The sequence below is a fragment of the Abramis brama genome (assembly GCF_963993115.1).
Source record: "Abramis brama genome assembly, chromosome: 12".
NCBI classification, from domain to species: Eukaryota; Metazoa; Chordata; class Actinopteri; order Cypriniformes; family Leuciscidae; genus Abramis; species Abramis brama.
In genome coordinates this window covers 40,788,700-40,807,282 of record NC_139974.1, presented here as the reverse complement: position 1 = coordinate 40,807,282, position 18,583 = coordinate 40,788,700, and the positions used below count along the sequence as shown (strand labels likewise).

The window sequence follows — 18,583 nt, the reverse complement described above, 5'->3', positions numbered from 1 at the left end:
TCTAGTAACTTTTGTGAGGCTTGGTCCAAAGATAATGTACGTCCAGTTTCGTGAAGTTCGGACCAAATTTGTGACCTGTGAAAATTTAATTTTGCTTTCTGTTCAATCCAATATGGCGGACGAACAACATGGACTTGTGATGTCATCTTCGCGAGCAACTGACACCGGTACTGACCGTACGTTTTAAAGTTGGAATGGTGTCTGTCTCAAAGGGCCTAGGCGCAGGAGCTGGCCAAAATTTCTCTCCCGGGAATAATAATAATAAGAATAAGAAAACTTAAGAAGAACAATAAGTGTGAGTGTGTGTAAATTTCTGAGCAGAATATTATTCAACTAGACCTTCTTCAGACTGCTGGTTCGTATCAATATTCATATCTATGTTTAATAGCACATTTTTGGTTTGAAATGTTTTGACAGGGAATGATATTTCTCATATGAATAATATATTGGATAACAAATAAATATAGCAATTGTTTATAAACAATTGCTATTTGTTGTTTATATAAAAACGTAATTGTCACATGCAGCGTTTGTTTGGACTTTCAGTTTGAGTTTTGATTGGCTCCTGTTTGCCTTTGTTCTTTTCCGCCACTCCTTTGTTTCTACGGTTACCGTCATTATCAGTTCAGTTGTATCACCTGTTTAGTCATTATTGTCATCTGTCTCACCTGTGTTCTGTTAATCAGTGGAATCTGTGTTTGTATTTAAGTTCTGTCAGTTCAGTCAGTCCTGCTCTGATCTCCGTCATATTTAAGGTGTGTGTACCTCCTGCCTGTCTGTACCTGTTTGCACTATATTGTTAGTAGAAGTTTGTATTGGAACTTTTGAATCTTCTTCTGAAGTTTGAACATCTTCTGCCTGCACCAAACCGTGACAGTATTTTTTTATTTTATTTTTTTAAAGCAGATAACTGCTGAATTGTGAAGGTCTTCTGTGAGGTTGATACATTGATGAATTCCAGGTGAGTTGAATGTTTCTACACTCTAACATTATACTTGGAATCTGTTAGTTTTCTTATTATTTTTCCCTAATGTGAGTCAATGCCAGCCATATAAACTGTAAGTAGGAAAATTATGAAACTTGTCACACTTGTAATGATGGTAAAGCAAAGTAATTTGACAAACTTTGGAGTGTCCAGGACAAACTCTATAGCGCCACCACCAGTTCAAAAATGTTGCATTGAAATGGTTCTAACTTTTGAACCATTTGATCTAGAAAGATAAAATGTAGTACACCTGATTCCTCATATGATACTGATCACATTAAACATCTTATATCAAGAATCCAATTACAGTAGCGGCAGTTTTGAAAAGAACAGGATTAAGTTTTTTCGCTATTCCTTAAAATTGTCCAATTTTGTCAAATCTGATCAGATGACTGAACAGGGTTTTTTATTCATATTTCTTTAGAAGTTATGTCGTGTACTCACATGGTCGACCTAAAATTGGTTCAGAGGCTGTATCTCGGCCGATTGGTACACTTCTTTGGAACCATGATCTGAAATTTTGGTCAATTTTCTACAGGTCATGAGATTGGAAAAATTGGCTATATTTGCTAATCTTTTTTGAACCGTTTTATCAGAATCATGATCTTGGGTGTCTATGGATTTCTTGTGTCCTTTGCTACCGTTCCTGGGAAATATCTCTCCAAAGTTGACTCTGCCTGTGTTTGTTGTCTTAGCATGCTAATGATTAACATGCTAACCAGTTTCCATTCTTTTTAATGTGGCTTTTCAGATATTAGATTAACCATAATATACATTTGCATCAAGTTGTTTTAGCATGCTAATCTGGTTAAAATATTAAGTAATGCTTTTGTGTGTTCATTCTAACACTGAAGGCTCTCTTCGGCTGCCAGTTGATTCAGCGTCGACTAATTCGACATGCCAATAGTGTTTATTGCTTATTATTCTAAATGGCATTAAATAACACTTATTTAATACTTTCCAACACTCTAAAATTATCTTATGTCTGCTTGTAGATTTTATTATAGTACCTCGGTTTCTCAAAACAAAACTAATCTAAGGAATCTAAAAGGAGGAAGTTAATAATTACAGCGATATTTAAGCACAACAAAATAACAAAGTTCCAAAAGAAAGAAACATTTGTTCAGGGTTTGGGAATGTAATCAAAACATCATATTATACAGTATTTATGATGTCCACATGAGCTACATCTGCTTACGTAAACTTTGATGAATTAGAAAATCATAAGGCAGCCAAAGATAAATTGAGAAACCTAAATGAAATAGAATTAAGTATTTTGATATTTAATGTTAAAGAAAGTTAACAATTTAACAGTTGCTAAGATGATCAAATTACAAGTAATAACAAATACAATCGAATAAAGGTACAAATTATACAAACAAGTTCTTCAGGTTTTACAGTAGTGTTCAGGCACAAAAATGTGTAAATTAAATATAGAATAATCCTTAATAAAGCTAAATAAATTAATTTGTATAGGTTAACTATAACACTGTTGTAAAGTTTTACCAAATTGTCTTAGTATCATGGGCGTAGAAGATTCAATCCATGTTTATTTGTATAGCGCTTTTCACATTGCACATCATTTCAAAGCAGCTTTATAGAAATACAACTTGATCTGTTATCAGAGGTAACTGTCCAAGTTATTCATTTCAGAAATGTAAATATACTAAAATGTATATACTAGGTCACAGTTAGCTAAAAATGTAGTAATTTAAACAATGTAATTTAATGCCACTATAATGAGCTCATTGAAGTAATGAATACTTGTTTGTTAAATTGACATTTAGAAAATATAGCATTGGTGCTGTTTTGATCATAGCAAGATGAACTGAAATAAAATAAAAATAAAGCAAACTCTGCAAAGGCATTTAAAAACCAAAGAACAGAGGCAGGTTAGTCACATTACTCACTTTAAGTCATGTTTAAGTCATGGTTTTCTATTTTATAATTACATTAGCGGTTTGTTACTTTAAGTGAGAAATTGAATTATTCTTTCATATGCTGATATGAGATGTGTTATGTCTTATATCAGGATGGACATGTGTGTTTTATTTCTAACACTTTTTACTGGGATGTGTGCCGCTGATTCCAAAGGTACATTTACAATAATACAAGTAAAAATGCCTGGATTTAAAAAATCTGTAACCATTGTGTGTCATTACATATTTAGCAGATTCATTTATTAAAATTATATTCTGACATATGGTAATTAAAATGTGATTTATCTATATTTTTTTGTAATGCTTTGAACCTGTCATATATATATATATATATATATATATATATATATATATATATATATATATATATATATATATATATATATATATATATATATATATATATATATATATTATTTTTTTTTTTTTTTTTTTTTTTTTCCTATCATCTTGAACAGGGAATCTTGCTCTTAATGGCATGGCTGTGCAGTCCTCCTTAGGCCACCCACAGCGAGATGCTCAAAATGCCATAGATGGAAACAGAGACTCAGATTACAAGGACTCATGCACTTTCACTAAAAGGGAGTTTAATCCATGGTGGAGAGTCGACCTTGGAAATGTCTACAGTGTAAGCAACGTTACCATCACTAATCGTGGAGACTGTTGCAAAGAGCGGCTTAGAGGAGCTCAGATTCGTATTGGTAACAAGCTGGACAACAACGGAAACAACAATGAGCTGTAAGATGTTTCAATTGTTCTATCATCTTCCCATGTTTATGATGTTCAATCTGGTTTAATAAGAAAAGGTAAAATTGTAACTCCACACACCAACCACTCATCGAGCCACAGCCATGGAGATGTACTTGAACATATTTTATTCAGATTGTGATTAACATTTGTAGGTTTAGACCATTGTTTCTTGTAGCAGTGCTATACAAAACCATTTGATTTCAATACAGCTAAATTGAATTGGTTAGACGTGATTTGTTGCATAGCCTCTGGTTTTCATTTTAACACTGTTCATGTATTTGCAGGGTTGCAACAATTCTCACTCCTCCTAATGGCACACAAACATTTTCATTTGAGTCTGTTAATGGCCGATATGTCAACATATTTTTACCTGGGAATAATGAAATCCTCACTCTGTGTGAAGTCGAGGTGTTTGCAGGTAAGGGACAGAGAGGGAAGACTGGGATATAATTAATGTACTTATTAATGTGTGTATAACAGTTATTTTATTAACAGTATTGGACACTCCATCATACGTTTGTGGTCCAAGTGAGTGCTCTTCATTACTTTCAATGTTGTCAATAACGCATGTATAATATTCTTACTGAACATTTGCAAACCAATAAGGGATAATGTACATCAAAACGGATATTATCGCAAAATAAACCCGACAGGGTGATCAAGACACTACATGGCTACTAGCCACAAAAGAAATAATGTTGGACACTCAATATTGATTTGAGTTGAAATATTTTATAAGCTCGCTTGTAATAAACGCAAAGCTTCCGTGAAGAAAAAATATTCCTAGCAAGACAAACATTTAAGAGATATTGTACAGTCATGTACAATACGAAAACAGCTCGTCCTGAACGAGCTGTTTTCGAATGTGCATGCGTCGCGTCTGAACGCGTTGTTGTCTTTGGAGCTCCATCGATTGATTTATAATTCTTGATTTCTCTTTAAACTCACTTACAATGAACATTTTTTTACTTTTCCTCACCTCATAGTTACAACGCGGACTGTTGAGCAGACGCGTCTCAAGCCTATTAGTGATCCAACGCTGGATACTCCTAAAGATTACGTCCGTGGATCACGGCTGAACGCGTCTTCTCAACACTCGCTTACAAACAAAAATGTTTTCGCCTATCGTGCGTCTACTCTACACCCGTACCACTAAAAAGACGGATTATATCCAAGACTTCAGTCATAAATTAGTATTAATATTGATAGCATCACTGGTAGCGTCGTTGCTAACTTAACGTTACTGTCCATCTGTTAAAATGGCGAATATATCAGATGTAAGTAGTCTACCTTTTGGTGCAGGTGAGGACACATTTTTTAGCTGCACGCATTGCAGTCCGAGCTGGAAACTGTTGAGAAACAGATCCACGACCTTTTAGTGAGACAAGCCGAGCTAATAGACCGGCGTTTGGCTCTTGAAACATCACGCGCCGATGCACACAAATCAGAGATTAACGTTACTAACACGCTGACTCCGACCTCGTCTACTCTGTGCGTTTTCTCAACAGCATCCTGAGCGTCGAGGTCGCGATCAGCCATGGTCTCGTTCACTCCGGCTCCAACACGCCACCACGAAGCCTGGATGGTTCCGCAGCGGAAGACGCGAGTCAGGTCTAGACCAAGAAAACTCTCTCCGACCCTCCCGGTTTTCGAGATATCCACACAAAACGGCTTCTCCCCTCTTCGCGAAACAGAGCGCATGCTGTGATCATCGGGCGACTCCATCGTTCGACACGTACACATTACGTTAAATAAAAGTAAGGTGCACAGTAGAGATGCGCCGTTGGCAGTTACAGCCGCGGACTCCGCGGATAAACCGCGGATCGGGCGGATGAAAGACGAAAAATAATATTTTAATTAAATTCAGACGGGTGGCGGGCGGTTGAACCATTCAAATGAACCAATCAAATGAAAAATATATGTATACATTCAGCGGATGGCGGGCGGGTGCGGTTTTGAAAAATGGTCAAAAACGTGGTGCGGATGGATGGCGGACAGATGATGAGTTTTGAGATGCGGTTGCGGATGAAATAATAGCCCATCCGCGCATCTCTAGTGCACAGTCACTGCTTTCCTGGTGCTCGTGTTTCTGAAATCGCCGCTCGCGTTCCCGAGATTCTGAACGAGCGCGTCGAAACTGTACCGACTAGGTCATGAAAAGTTTAGTAGATTATTCGCGCTAAATGAATGGTTAATGTCATGGTGCAATGAGCAGAAACTGCTCTTTGTAAATAATTGGAATCTGTTTTGGGAGCATCCTAGGCTTTTCCACTAGTAACCAAAAGTCCAAATCATAGTCTCTGCTGCACCAATTTAACTGATATAAATACTAGTGTTGAACATTGCATAGAAACTGTGTCTATTCCTCGTTTAGTGAGATCAAATAAAACATTTACTGCAGGATCTAGGAAAATCTAATTGTTGTTAAACCAAAAAATGTTGCTATTTGTAATCAAAAACAATTTCTAAAGCTAGGTCTTCTAAACATTAGATCACTCACACCTAAGGCAGTTATTGTAAATGAAATAGTCACAGATAATAGCTTCGATGTACTTTGCCTTACTGAAACCTGGCTTAAACCAAATGATTATTTCGGTCTAAGTGAGTCTACTCCATCAGGATACTCCTATAAGCATGAGCCCCATCTGATTGGTCGTGGCGGCGGTGTTGCAACAATCTATAGAGATTATTCTCAATGTTACTCAGAAAACGGGCTATAAGTTTATTTCGTTTGAAGTACTTGTACTAAATGTTACGCTCTTAGATGTTCGAAAAACATCCCTATTATCTCTAGCCTTGGCTACCGTATATAGACCGCCTGGGCCTTACGCTGATTTCCTAAAAGAGTTTGCAGATTTTCTCTCAGACCTATTAGTTAACTTCGATAAAGCATTAATTGTTGGAGACTTTAATATCCATGTAGATAATCAAAATGATGCGTTAGGGGCTGCGTTTACAGATTTATTAAACTCCTTTGGGGTCAAGCAAAACGTTACCGGACCAATTCATCGTTTTAATCATACACTTGATTTAATTATATCATATGGAACCGATCCAACCGATATAGATATAATTCCACAAAGTGAGGAAGTCACTGACCATTACATGGTAACTTGCATGCTGCACCGCGTTATCGATTAGGCAGAACAATCCTTCCATCCACCATAGATAATTTTTCAAATTGCTTATCTGATCTGTCTCAGCTGCTCAGTGAACCCAAACAAACAGATGAACTAGAGGAATTAACTAGCACTATGAGCACCATTCTCTCTGGAACATTGGATATTGTTGCACCCATTAGATTAAAAAGGGTCAGAAAGAAAAGTAAAGCACCATGGTACAACATACTACGCATGTTCTAAAGAGACAAACCCGTAATTTAGAACGTAAATGGAAAAAAACTAATTTAGAGGTCTTTACAATCGCATGGAAAGACAGTATGTCACGTTATAAAAAGGCCCTAAAAGCGGCCAGGGCTGAGCATCTCCGCAAGCTAATAGAAAACAACCAAAACAATCCTAGGTTCTTATTTAACACCGTGGCTAGACTAACAAATAAACAGATGTCTCCTGAACATAATATTCCGTTACAGTTTAGTAGTAATGATTTCATGAAGTTCTTCACTGAGAAAATAGAAAACATCAGAACCACAATTGTAAACGTTCAATCCTCAATCGCGCCTTATAATTCAGCCTCAATTATCACCCCGCAAGAACAATTACAGTGCTTTACAACTATAGAACAAAAAGAGTTAAATAAACTTATCACTTCATCTAAAACAACAACATGTTTATTAGATCCTATACCAACTAAACTAAAAGAAGTGTTACCTGTAGTGGAAGAGCCTCTCCTCAATATTATTAACTCATCTTTATCTTTAGGTCATGTTCCAAGAACAATTAAACTGGCAGTTATAAAACCTCTCATTAAGAAACCACAATTAGATCCACATAATCTAGCAAATTATAGACCCATTTCAAATCTACCTTTATGTCTAAAATACTAGAAAAAGTTGTGTCCGCCCAACTGGGCTCTTTCTTACAAGAAAATGACATCTATGAAAAGTTTCAGTCTGGATTCAGGCCGCACCATAGCACTGAAACTGCGCTCGTTAAAATCACAAATGATTTACTTTTAGCTTCTGACCAAGGCTGTATCTCAATATTAGTTTTACTTGATCTAAGTGCTGCGTTCGATACTATAGATCACACAATACTCTTAGATCGACTACAAAATTATACTGGTGTTCAAGGACAAGCATTAAGCTGGTTCAGATCATACCTATCTGACCGCTACCATTTTGTCTATTTAAATGGAGAAAAATCGATCATAACTCCAGTAAACTATGGAGTGCCGCAAGGATCTGTGTTAGGCCCTCTATTATTCTCAATATATATGCTGCCACTTGGAAATATTATAAGGAAACATGGAATTAGTTTCCATTGTTATGCTGATGACACTCAACTATATATTTCATCACGGCCGGATGAAAACGCTAAATTATCCAAATTGACAGAGTGTGTTAAAGATATAAAAGATTGGATGACGCACAATTTTCTTTTATTAAATCCAGATAAGACAGAGGTAATACTTATCGGTTCAAAAAACCACCCGCAAAACCTCTCACTATACAACTTTAACATAGTAGGGTGTCCTGTTACTTTATCCTCTACAGTAAAAGACCTGGGTGTTATATTAGATTGTAACTTGTCTTTTGAAAATCATATTTCATATGTTACAAAAACAGCCTTTTTTCACCTTAGAAATATTGCTAAGTTACGTAACATGCTATCAGTTTCTGATGCAGAAAAGTTAGTTCATGCATTCATGACCTCGAGACTAGATTACTGTAATGCTTTATTAGCCGGTTGTCCTGCATCCTCAATAAACAAGCTACAGTTAGTCCAAAATGCCGCCGCTAGAGTTCTTACTAGATCAAGAAAGTTTGACCATATAACACCAATTTTATCATCACTACATTGGTTACCTATAGTCCGTATTAATTACAAGGTATTGCTACTGACTTATAAAGCCCTAAACGGCTTAGCTCCAGTTTATTTAACGGATCTTCTATCGCCCTATAATCCATCGCGCTCTTTAAGATCACTAAATTCGAGGCTTTTGGTCATACCTAGGATATCCAGATCCACCAAAGGAGGGAGATCATTTTCACATTTAGCTCCAAAACTCTGGAATAGCCTTCCTGATACTGTTCGTTTCTCAGATTCGCTCTCCCAGTATAAAACTAGATTAAAGACGCATCTCTTCAGCCAGGCATTCATATAATATTTTAATCTTACAGTTAAATCCGGTCTCTACTTCATAAACGCCAGAGGAGAACTGGCCCCCGACTGAGCCTGGGTTCTCCCAAGGTTTTTTTTTCTCCATTAGGTCACCTGATGGAGTTTTTCGGTTCCTTGCCACTGTTGCCTTTGGCTTGCTCAGTTGGGGATACTTAAATTGATTAATCGATTCAACAGCTATTGATCTGCATTACCAAACGTGGATGTTTTACACCAGAAACAAACACTGATGTACTATTTTATTTAATACTGTGAAGCTGCTTTGATACAATCTGTATTGTGAAAGGCGCTATATAAATAAAGTTGACTTGACTTGACTTGACTTATGACAAAACTACACAATATTTGAATAATTTTTCCTTGAATGCCAGGAAAAGTGTTGTAATATAAGGACATAAATAATGATATTATTATTATAAAATTTAAATGTTAGCATAACAATTATTACATTGAACAGTAAATGGTACTGAACTGTACCTGAATTTAACTAAAATCCTGTTAACATGTACATGTTGAAAGAACTTCACACTAACCAGAGTATGTGAGCGGTGCGGAGTGGGAGCGGAGCGAGGAGCGGGGTAATCGTAATTTTGCCAGGAGCGAGGAGCGGATTTTTTAAATGTCGGAGCGTTGTGATTTTCTCTCGCTCCAAAAACATCAGATCTGGACTGTGTGTGTGTGTGTGTGTGTGTGTGTGTGTGAGTGTGTCCATGCACAGGTCCTTCATCAGATCTGGAGTGTGTGTGTGTGTGTGTGTGTGTGTGTGTGTGTGTGTGTAAGTGTGTCCATGCACAGGTCCTTCATCAGATCTGGAGTGTGTGTGTGTGTGTGTGTGTGTCCAGGCGCAGGTCCTTCATCAGATCTGGAGTGTGTGTGTGTGTGTGTGTGTGTCCAGGCGCAGGTCCTTCATCAGATCTGGATCCGGCGGACTGCGGTAAACCTCGGGATAAACAGAGAGAATAATATTAGCATAGACGAGTACATCAGGATTTATGGGAAGTGTTCCGCTTTAGTATCTTAAACCGAAGCTTGAGAAAGACCTGATTCAAGACATGCAGATCCAAGAACAGTCGTAACTAGTGATGGGCATTCCGGCTCTTTTTCGTGAGCCGGCTCGTTTGACTCGGCTCACTGAAAAGAGCCGGCTCTTTTTGACTCACAAACGGCTCTTTAAAAAATATATGTTTTAACTCGCTGAAAGTCCACCACACAACTGTGCAACGTGAATATTCAAAATTTTAATTGTCCATAACAACCCCATAACTAGCCTGCTTGCCTTGCACATCTTATTAGGCTATTGGGCAAAGTTATGGCTGACTATTTTTCTTACCTTCTTTTTTTACTTTTTAATGTGTAGGCTATATTAGGCTATTGAGCTTGTAGAAGTTTAGCTCTTGCGTTCTTCTGAACATCTTGCGCTGCAATTGCCCGATGTCATTTCTGAGTCATATCAGACCATAACTCTCTTTTAAATGCATATTCCACAGAGGTAGTAGGCTACGATTGGCTGTTTTAAAATATAATTAATATCGAAATAAAATAACAAAATAACCCATGCGGTCTCATCTAAGAGACGTTTAGGCCTCCTCCAATAGTAGACAGCTGGGCATAGCTTGCAGGTTTGCTTAGTGGCAAACTTTTTTTTTATTTGATTGGTTCAACCGGCACCCGCCCGAATTTAATTAAAATATTATTTTTCGTCACGTCATCCGCCTGATCCACGGTTTATCCGTATCTCTAGTGTGTGTGTGTGTGTGTGTGTGTGTGTGTGAGTTAGCTCGGCCCTCCCTCATGCAGTTTAATTGGTTGACATCGCGTGTATGATTGACAGGAACTGAATGTGAGGCTGATCAGACAGTCGAAACAAATGTGTGTGCGCCTTTAGGCCTATATAATTATGTTTTTGTTGGTTTTTGAATTAGTCAATTATTTAAAATGCAATTAAAATCATGAATTATTTCATTATTAGCCTACATAATGATTTAATTTCTATAGGCAATATTTTTAAAAATAGAGTCGGCTCTTCAGATATGCGAGCCGGCTCCCGTCGTTCACCGACAAGAGCCGGCTCATAGATCCGGCTCATTCGCGAACGACCCATCACTAGTCGTAACCCACTGCCTTACTTGGGTACGATGAAGTGAGGGCTGTAAAACGTGGAGGAGCAGCAAAGGGGGACATGGAAGTGAAGAGAGAGAGAGAGAGAGAGAGAGAGAGAGAGAGCACTAATGGCCATTTCTATAACACCAAAAAGGAGGAGACTTTGCAGGATACAGTCAAGTCAGGCAATTTTTTTTTTTAATAATCCCAAACCTATAAGCAGTGACAAAAACTTTTCCACACTTAAAGGCAATAATAATAAAAAAATGTAAAAAAAAAATGACAATGCTTGAAACAGCCTTTTCAATCCCTTATATCTGCCATTACCGATGATTAAATTGCATGTCCAAAGTCTTGAAAGGTTTACATTGTGCTGATGTTGTGTTTACTGAGCGCTACATTTCTTCCTTATTGAATGAGAAAGCAGACACAACCAGAACTGCACAAATAAAAGAGTACTGTTTACATTGAGCACACATCCTTTTCTTATGACAAAACTACCCAATATTTGAATAATTTTTCCTGTATGCCAGGAGAAGTGTTGTGATATAAGAACATAAATAATGATATTATTATTATAAAATTAAAATGTTATTACTTTTGTTATTGCATTGTAAGATCATAATATACAGACAAACTTGAATGTAATGGAGGATGTTTTGAGTTTAGCATCTCAATCCCATGTGGAGCATGCTGGGAGATCAACTGTACAGTTTCAGCTGTCAACAAAAAAATATTCATGTTATTCCAACTCAAGCATGATTCGTTAACAATTTTAAGTAAATTGAGTGTAATGAATTCAAATGTTGCAAGTGCAACTCATTTCAAATAAATAAACTGAACTAGCAGCAAAAGTATTTGGAGTGTTTTAAATGTCTTGTTCTGACAAATATTTTATAAAATTGTCTCTGTAGCATTTTCAGTTCTAGACTATTTCACTCAAAAGTCAGAAAGTGGGAATAAAAAAAATTTCAAGGTTATTTTTTTTATATAAATACAACTGGTGATTATGATTTAAAATCATTATTTTATTAAAATAAATATTGCATTTAGACAGTTTGCCAAAAACACAGATCTCGAAATCTGTAATTCTGAGACCAAAACATCCATACTATTCCTGCAAAACATGTGACATTAATGCAAACAAAGATAAACACAATTGAAGTTGTGAAATTACCCACAGAATGTGTGTGTGTGTGTCCAGGCACAGGTCCTTCATCAGATCTGGATCCGGCAGACTGCGGTAAACCTCGGGATAAACAGAGAGAATAATATTAGCATAGACGAGTACACCAGGATTTATGGGAAGTGTTCCGCTTTAGTATCTTAAACCGAAGCTTGAGAAAGACCTGATTCAAGACATGCAGATCCAAGAACAGTTGTAACCCACTGCCTTTCTTGGGTACGATGAAGTGAGGGCTGTAAAACGTGGAGGAGCAGCAAAGGGGGACATGGAAGTGAAGAGAGAGAGAGAGAGAGAGAGAGCACTAATGGCCATTTCTATAACACCAAAAAGGAGGAGACTTTGCAGGATACAGTCAAGTCAGGCAATTTTTTTTTTTTAATAATCCCAAACCTATAAGCAGTGACAAAACCTTTTCCACACTTAAAGGCAATAATAATAAAAAAAATGGTAAAAAAAAATGACAATGCTTGAAACAGCCTTTTCAAAATCCCTTATATCTGACGCTACTGACAGATTAATTTGCATGTCCAAAGTCTTGAAAGGTTTACATTGTGGTGATGATGTGTTTACTGAGCGCTACATTTCTTCCTTATTGAATGAGAAAGCAGACACAACCAGAACTGCAGAAATAAAAGAGTACTGTTTACATTGAGCACACATCCTTTTCTTATGACAAAACTACACAATATTTGAATAATTTTTCCTGTATGCCAGGAGAAGTGTTGTGATATAAGAACATAAATAATGATATTATGATTATAAAATTAAAATGTTAGCATAATAATTATTACAATGATCAGTAAATGGTACTGAAGTTTAACTCAAATCCTGTTAATATGTTCATGTTGAAAGAACTTCACTCTAACAAAGTGTTTTGTAAGTTAATTGCATTGTAAGATCATAATATGCGGACAAACTTGAATGTAATGGAGGATGTTTTGACAGCATCTCAATCCCATGCGGAGCATGCTGGGAAATCGACTGTACAGTTTCAGCTGTCAACAAAAAAATATTCATGTAATTCCAACTCAAGCATGATTCGTTAACAATTTTAAGTAAATTGAGTGTAATGAAATCAAATGTTGCAAGTGCAACTCATTTCAAATAAATAAACTGAACTAGCAGCAAAAGTATTTGGAGTGTTTTAAATAGGTTCTGTCTTGTTCTGACAAATATTTTATAAAATTGTCTCTGTAGCATTTTCAGTTCTAGACTATTTCACTCAAAAGTCAGAAAGTGGGAATAAAAAAAATATCAAGGTTATTTTTTTTATATAAATACAACTGGTGATTATGATTTAAAATCATTATTTTATTAAAAAAAATATTGCATTTAGACAGTTTGCCAAAAACACAGATCTCGAAATCTGTAATTCTGAGACCAAAACATCCATACTATTCCTGCAAAACATGTGACATTAATGCAAACAAAGATAAACACAATTGAAGTTGTGGAATTACCCACAGAATTGAGGATGACATCCTGATCACAAGATCACACATTAAGTATCCGATTACATGATGAGAAGTTCCTGCATAAGCAAGTTCTGTTCAAAAGAAACAAGGAATGCATAAACTGATGAAATGTCAAACCTGAATTCACTTAATATATAAATATAATCAATTTACTTAACCACAATATGATTGAATGCATTCTGCACCAATACTTCAAGTCTTCATGTGTCTTCATGTTATGGATTCACAAAAAAATAAGTATGATTTGTACTGTATACATGAAGTTATCAATGAAACACTACAGTGCATGAGACAGATATTTTTACCACCGAAAAATAAAAATAAAAAATCGATAACACAGCAACACAATTCAGCTAATGATGAAATTAAAATGTAGAAGAATTCAACTAGGATTAAAACAGTAATCACTGTGGTTGGAAAACTTTCTATTAATTGAAGCTATCTTTCAGTACCCCAAAATTAAAGATACTCATTTATTACAGTACAATTACAAAAATTTTGATGATTAAAATGTTACCAAGCTTGCCGTGTTTAAACAAAAATTTGGTCTGCATGATATTTATTGTTTCAGCAACTGGACATGCAATGCAAATTAACTCAAACACATCATTCTACAACTTTTTTTGCTGTTTGATACAAGATCGAGGACTAAACTTTAAGAGTCTGTGTGATATAATAGATACACAGAGGAATTATTTCACTTTATTTACAAAACACAGAGATTCACTGTGGAGTGTAGCTGGCTTAAATTTGTGAATTTATTGCAAAGAAACAAAACATAGAGAGGCTTAAACATAAGGCTTGGAGATTTTGCATATCCAAAGTCTTGCTAACATTATGTTTACTGAGCGCTACATTTCTTCCTTTATTACTTAAAGTAAACACAACCAAAAAGTACCTAACTGCACAAATGAAAGAGTACCGTTTACATTAAGCACACATACTTTTCATACTGACATGACAAAACTACATGCCATGCCTTTTCTTGCATGCCAGGAAAAGTGTTTTGATAGAAGAACACAATGATATATATATTTTTTAAAACTTCATTGATATCATTACTATTATTACATTTATCTGTGAATACTACTAAAATTTACTGTTAAATTGTACAACATGTTGTAAAAACTTCACACTAACAAAGTGTTTTGTATAGAAAATTCGCCTTGCTTTAATATCATAATGTAATGTGTAGGACATGCATGAATGTATTGGAGGATGTTTTGAGTTTAGAACCCCAATCTCATGTGGAGCAATCTGGTAAATCCACTGTCCAGTTTAAGCTGTCAACAAAAATGGTTCATGTTATCCCAACTCAAAAACACCATAAATTAATTTTCATTTTACAATTTTAATTGAATCACAGTTCGCCAATATAATGTTAATGTCGCTACAATAACAGACCGGCGTGCATCTAATAAATGATTAATTCAAGAACGGTATTCAAGTTTACTGCAACAATGGAGCAGTGAACCTCTTTTGAAAATCCAACTTTTAGTTGATCCTGGTAAGCGCTCATTGTCACAGTTGTAAACGCAACAGCTTTCTTCTTCCACTAGGTGTTTTGGCGTCACGCATTTGTTTCCAGACAGACCTATAAAGAACGCGACACACGCATCTCTCGGACATCCATTTAGAATTTAGTCAATCAGATTGTGACTTCGACTTTGGCCGCCAAAATCCAACCATCTCCTCCACGTGGCGGCGGCTGGAAACGAGAGCTTCGGCACTCGGCTAACGATGGCTCTGGTCCCAGCGACAGATGGAGCGACACATCGGCTGGGTGATTCTTTGGTCGCATCAAAATGGCAGCACAATCCCAAGTACCCGATCAAGCTAGTGCGTTCCCCGTAGGCGACGCGCACTGTCTTCGCCTGGATGGCGTGGGAAGTGAGCTAGGGCTCCCTGCCCATGGACGGGGCAGGCTAAAGAAGCTAGTCCAAAGGATCCGATTGGCCACCATAAACATCGGCACATGAAGGATACAAACTCATCTACTACGGTATCAACCCGAAGCGAAATGGAGTCGCAGTGGCCGTCAATCAGCAATTCCAAAACCAGATCACCGATGTCTCGAACATCTCGGACCACATTATCTCCATCAAGATTGCCTCCGGATCAATCACCATCCGTGTCATCTGCTGCTACGCCCACCAAACTGGCTGCACCGACGAGGAGAAGGATGAATTCTGGGAAAACCTGGATGCACATCTGCTGACTGTGGAACCAGAGGAGTACTTGTTCATCGGTGGAGACCTAAATGGGCATGTAGGATCAGCGAGACATGGCTACGAACAAGTACATGGTGGACGGGGCATGGTACCCGCAACGACGATGGTCGCCGCATCCTGGACTGCGCCAAGGCCCATGACCTTGCCTTCGGAATCTCCAATGAAGAGTTCCAACACCCCCCAATACCAAGCATGGACCCCGTTGTCGGTCCAGTACTACTAATCACCATCACTGAAGTGTCACAGGCTGTCAAGAGGATGAAAAATGGGAAAGCAACTGGACCCGATGACATTCCTGCCGAAGCCTGGAAACTCATGGGATGCGGAGGTGCAGAAATCCTCACGCTACTCTTCAACCAAATCATTGCGGTTAACAAGCTTCCCCAAGCCTGGACAACTAGCACCACAGTGCCGATCTGGAAAGGCAAAGGTGATGTCAGCGAGTGCACTAACTACCGGCCAATCCGACTCCTATGTCACACGATGAAGATATTTGAACGCATCCTGGACTCCCGCCTACGCTCTATCATCAGTATCACGCCAAACCAATGCGGTTTTGTCAAGGGCTCTGGAACCACAGATGCCATCTACGCCACCTGCCTGCTAATGGAGAGGCATAGGGAGAAGAACGTACCGGTCCATATGGCCTTCCTCGATTTGGAGAAAGCTTTTGACAGAGTTCCCCACGATCTTATATGGCGAACACTTCGATCGCACCAAGTCCCAGAAGAGTATGTGCGCTGGACCCAACTCCTCTACCTAGGTACCACAAGCAGCGTTCGGTGTCCTGTTGGAACCTCGCTACCATTTGACATCCAGGTTGGCGTACACCAGGGATCAGCCCTATCGCCGCTGCTTTTCGTCCTCTGCATGGACACAGTAACAGCCGACATTCAAACAAACCATCCATGGACGCTGCTGTACGCTGACGACGTCTTCCTTGCCAAAGGGACCCGCCAGGAACTCAACGTCCAAGTGCAGCAGTGGAACGACCACCTTGGCGAAAGCGGCCTCAAGCTCAACCTGGATAAAACGGAATACATGGAAGGTGGTGCCCAAACCGACGGCACAATCACCATCAATGGGAAGGACCTGAAGAAGGTGTAGAAGTTTAAGTACCTTGGCTCCACCCTCTCGGCTAATGGTGACAGCCTTCCAGACACCAGAGCAAGAGTCAACGCTGCCTGGATGAAGTGGCGCCAGGTCACTGGTGGCCTCTGTGATTGACGCATGCCCACCCACCTCAAGGCAAAGGTTTACAAGACGGTAGTCCGCCCAGTCGCCCTCTATGGAGCAGAATGCTGGCCTGCAACTACCAAACACGAACAGCCCCTCCACACGATGGAGATGCGTATGCTCAGATGGATATTGGGACTGACCCGACTGGACCACGCTACGAATGAGGATGTTAGGAAGATCATGGGAGTAGCACCAATCACAGAGAAGATGCGAGAAGCCCGCCTGGTATGGTATGGCCATGTGATCCGAAGTGACGAAGAGTCAGTGGCGAGAAGAGCACTGTGGCTCAGCCCTGAGGGGAAAAGACCACGTGGAAGACCGAAAAAGAGGTGGATGAACCGAATCAAGGAAGACATGAAATACATCGATGCCGCCCCCGAGGATGCCTTGGACAGGAGAAAGTGGAGAAAGGCTTGCCGACAAGCGGATCCTGCGCCTGCGCGGGACATACGCTAAGAAGAAGGTGAAGAAAAAAGAGATTGTGACTTCAAAACTCCAGAAGTGTTTCCAAAATAAGTGTTCCATATGCATTCAGCCAACGGTCCGTGGGTGTTGTTATATTCTGGTCTTTATACTCACAGACTCCAGATAATCTTGTTTAACACCCAACGGGTGGTGGTTTATTAAGTAATAAGTTTGAACGCATACATAGAGAATTAACAGTGCAACAGCATAACATGCGAGCCTCTGCATGCAACCCACTAAATGGTCCGTGTTGCGACCACAATATTACCAAGGATCCACCATATAGCACATTCCCACATGCTAAACAATCAATCAGATTGTGACTTCGAAACTCCAGAAGTGTTTCCAAAAAAAGTGTTCCATATGCATTCAGCCAACGGTCCGTGGGCGTGACTTCTGAGGCTGAGACTAGTCGTCACCTAACACCTGTGCAAGATTCTACAAAAGTCCTGAAGTGTATCCAGAAAGAATGGAGACTCCATCCTCAGATATCTGGAGTTGATTCAAGATGTTTTATTCAGCGAGGAACCCACTAGTTTGAGTCAATGGTGCAAACACAAGATGGTATGCGGATGAACCACAACTATGGTCAATGGATGGCGTCAAAAACAAGTAAGATGCTACTGCGGGGCAGCCTCCTCGCCAACCTTGTTTGTTGCATCTTTGTGCACCACGTGGTAACCGGCGTGGAGGTCCAGAGAGGCAGTCTGGTGGGGGCATAACGCCAACTGCCTTTTTCACTGTGCAAGGCGTCTTGACTGGAGGCGTAGGTGGAAGCCCTGTGGCGATGAGGGGAACGCAACATCAGTAGGCTGAAGTAGCTGGGAGCTTATAGCGGAAACCTTGCACACAGGCGGCTCATAGCTGATGGTCGCAGCATCACTGAATCCTGAGTGCCAGTGGAAAGCC

At 38.8% G+C, this 18,583-nt stretch overlaps 1 protein-coding gene across 1 annotated transcript in view; it reads left to right on the top strand.

The window, feature by feature from the left end:
* Positions 1–3,047: 3,047 nt before the first annotated feature.
* The window catches only part of LOC311093321 (fucolectin-1-like), a 144,444-nt gene continuing 128,908 nt past the window's right edge, over positions 3,048–18,583 (top strand). Inside the window, exon 1 of the mRNA XM_084130637.1 lies at positions 3,048–3,079. Coding sequence (XP_083986763.1) covers positions 3,058–3,079 — 22 coding nt within the window. The 5' untranslated portion in view covers positions 3,048–3,057. The remainder of the gene's footprint in view (positions 3,080–18,583) is intronic.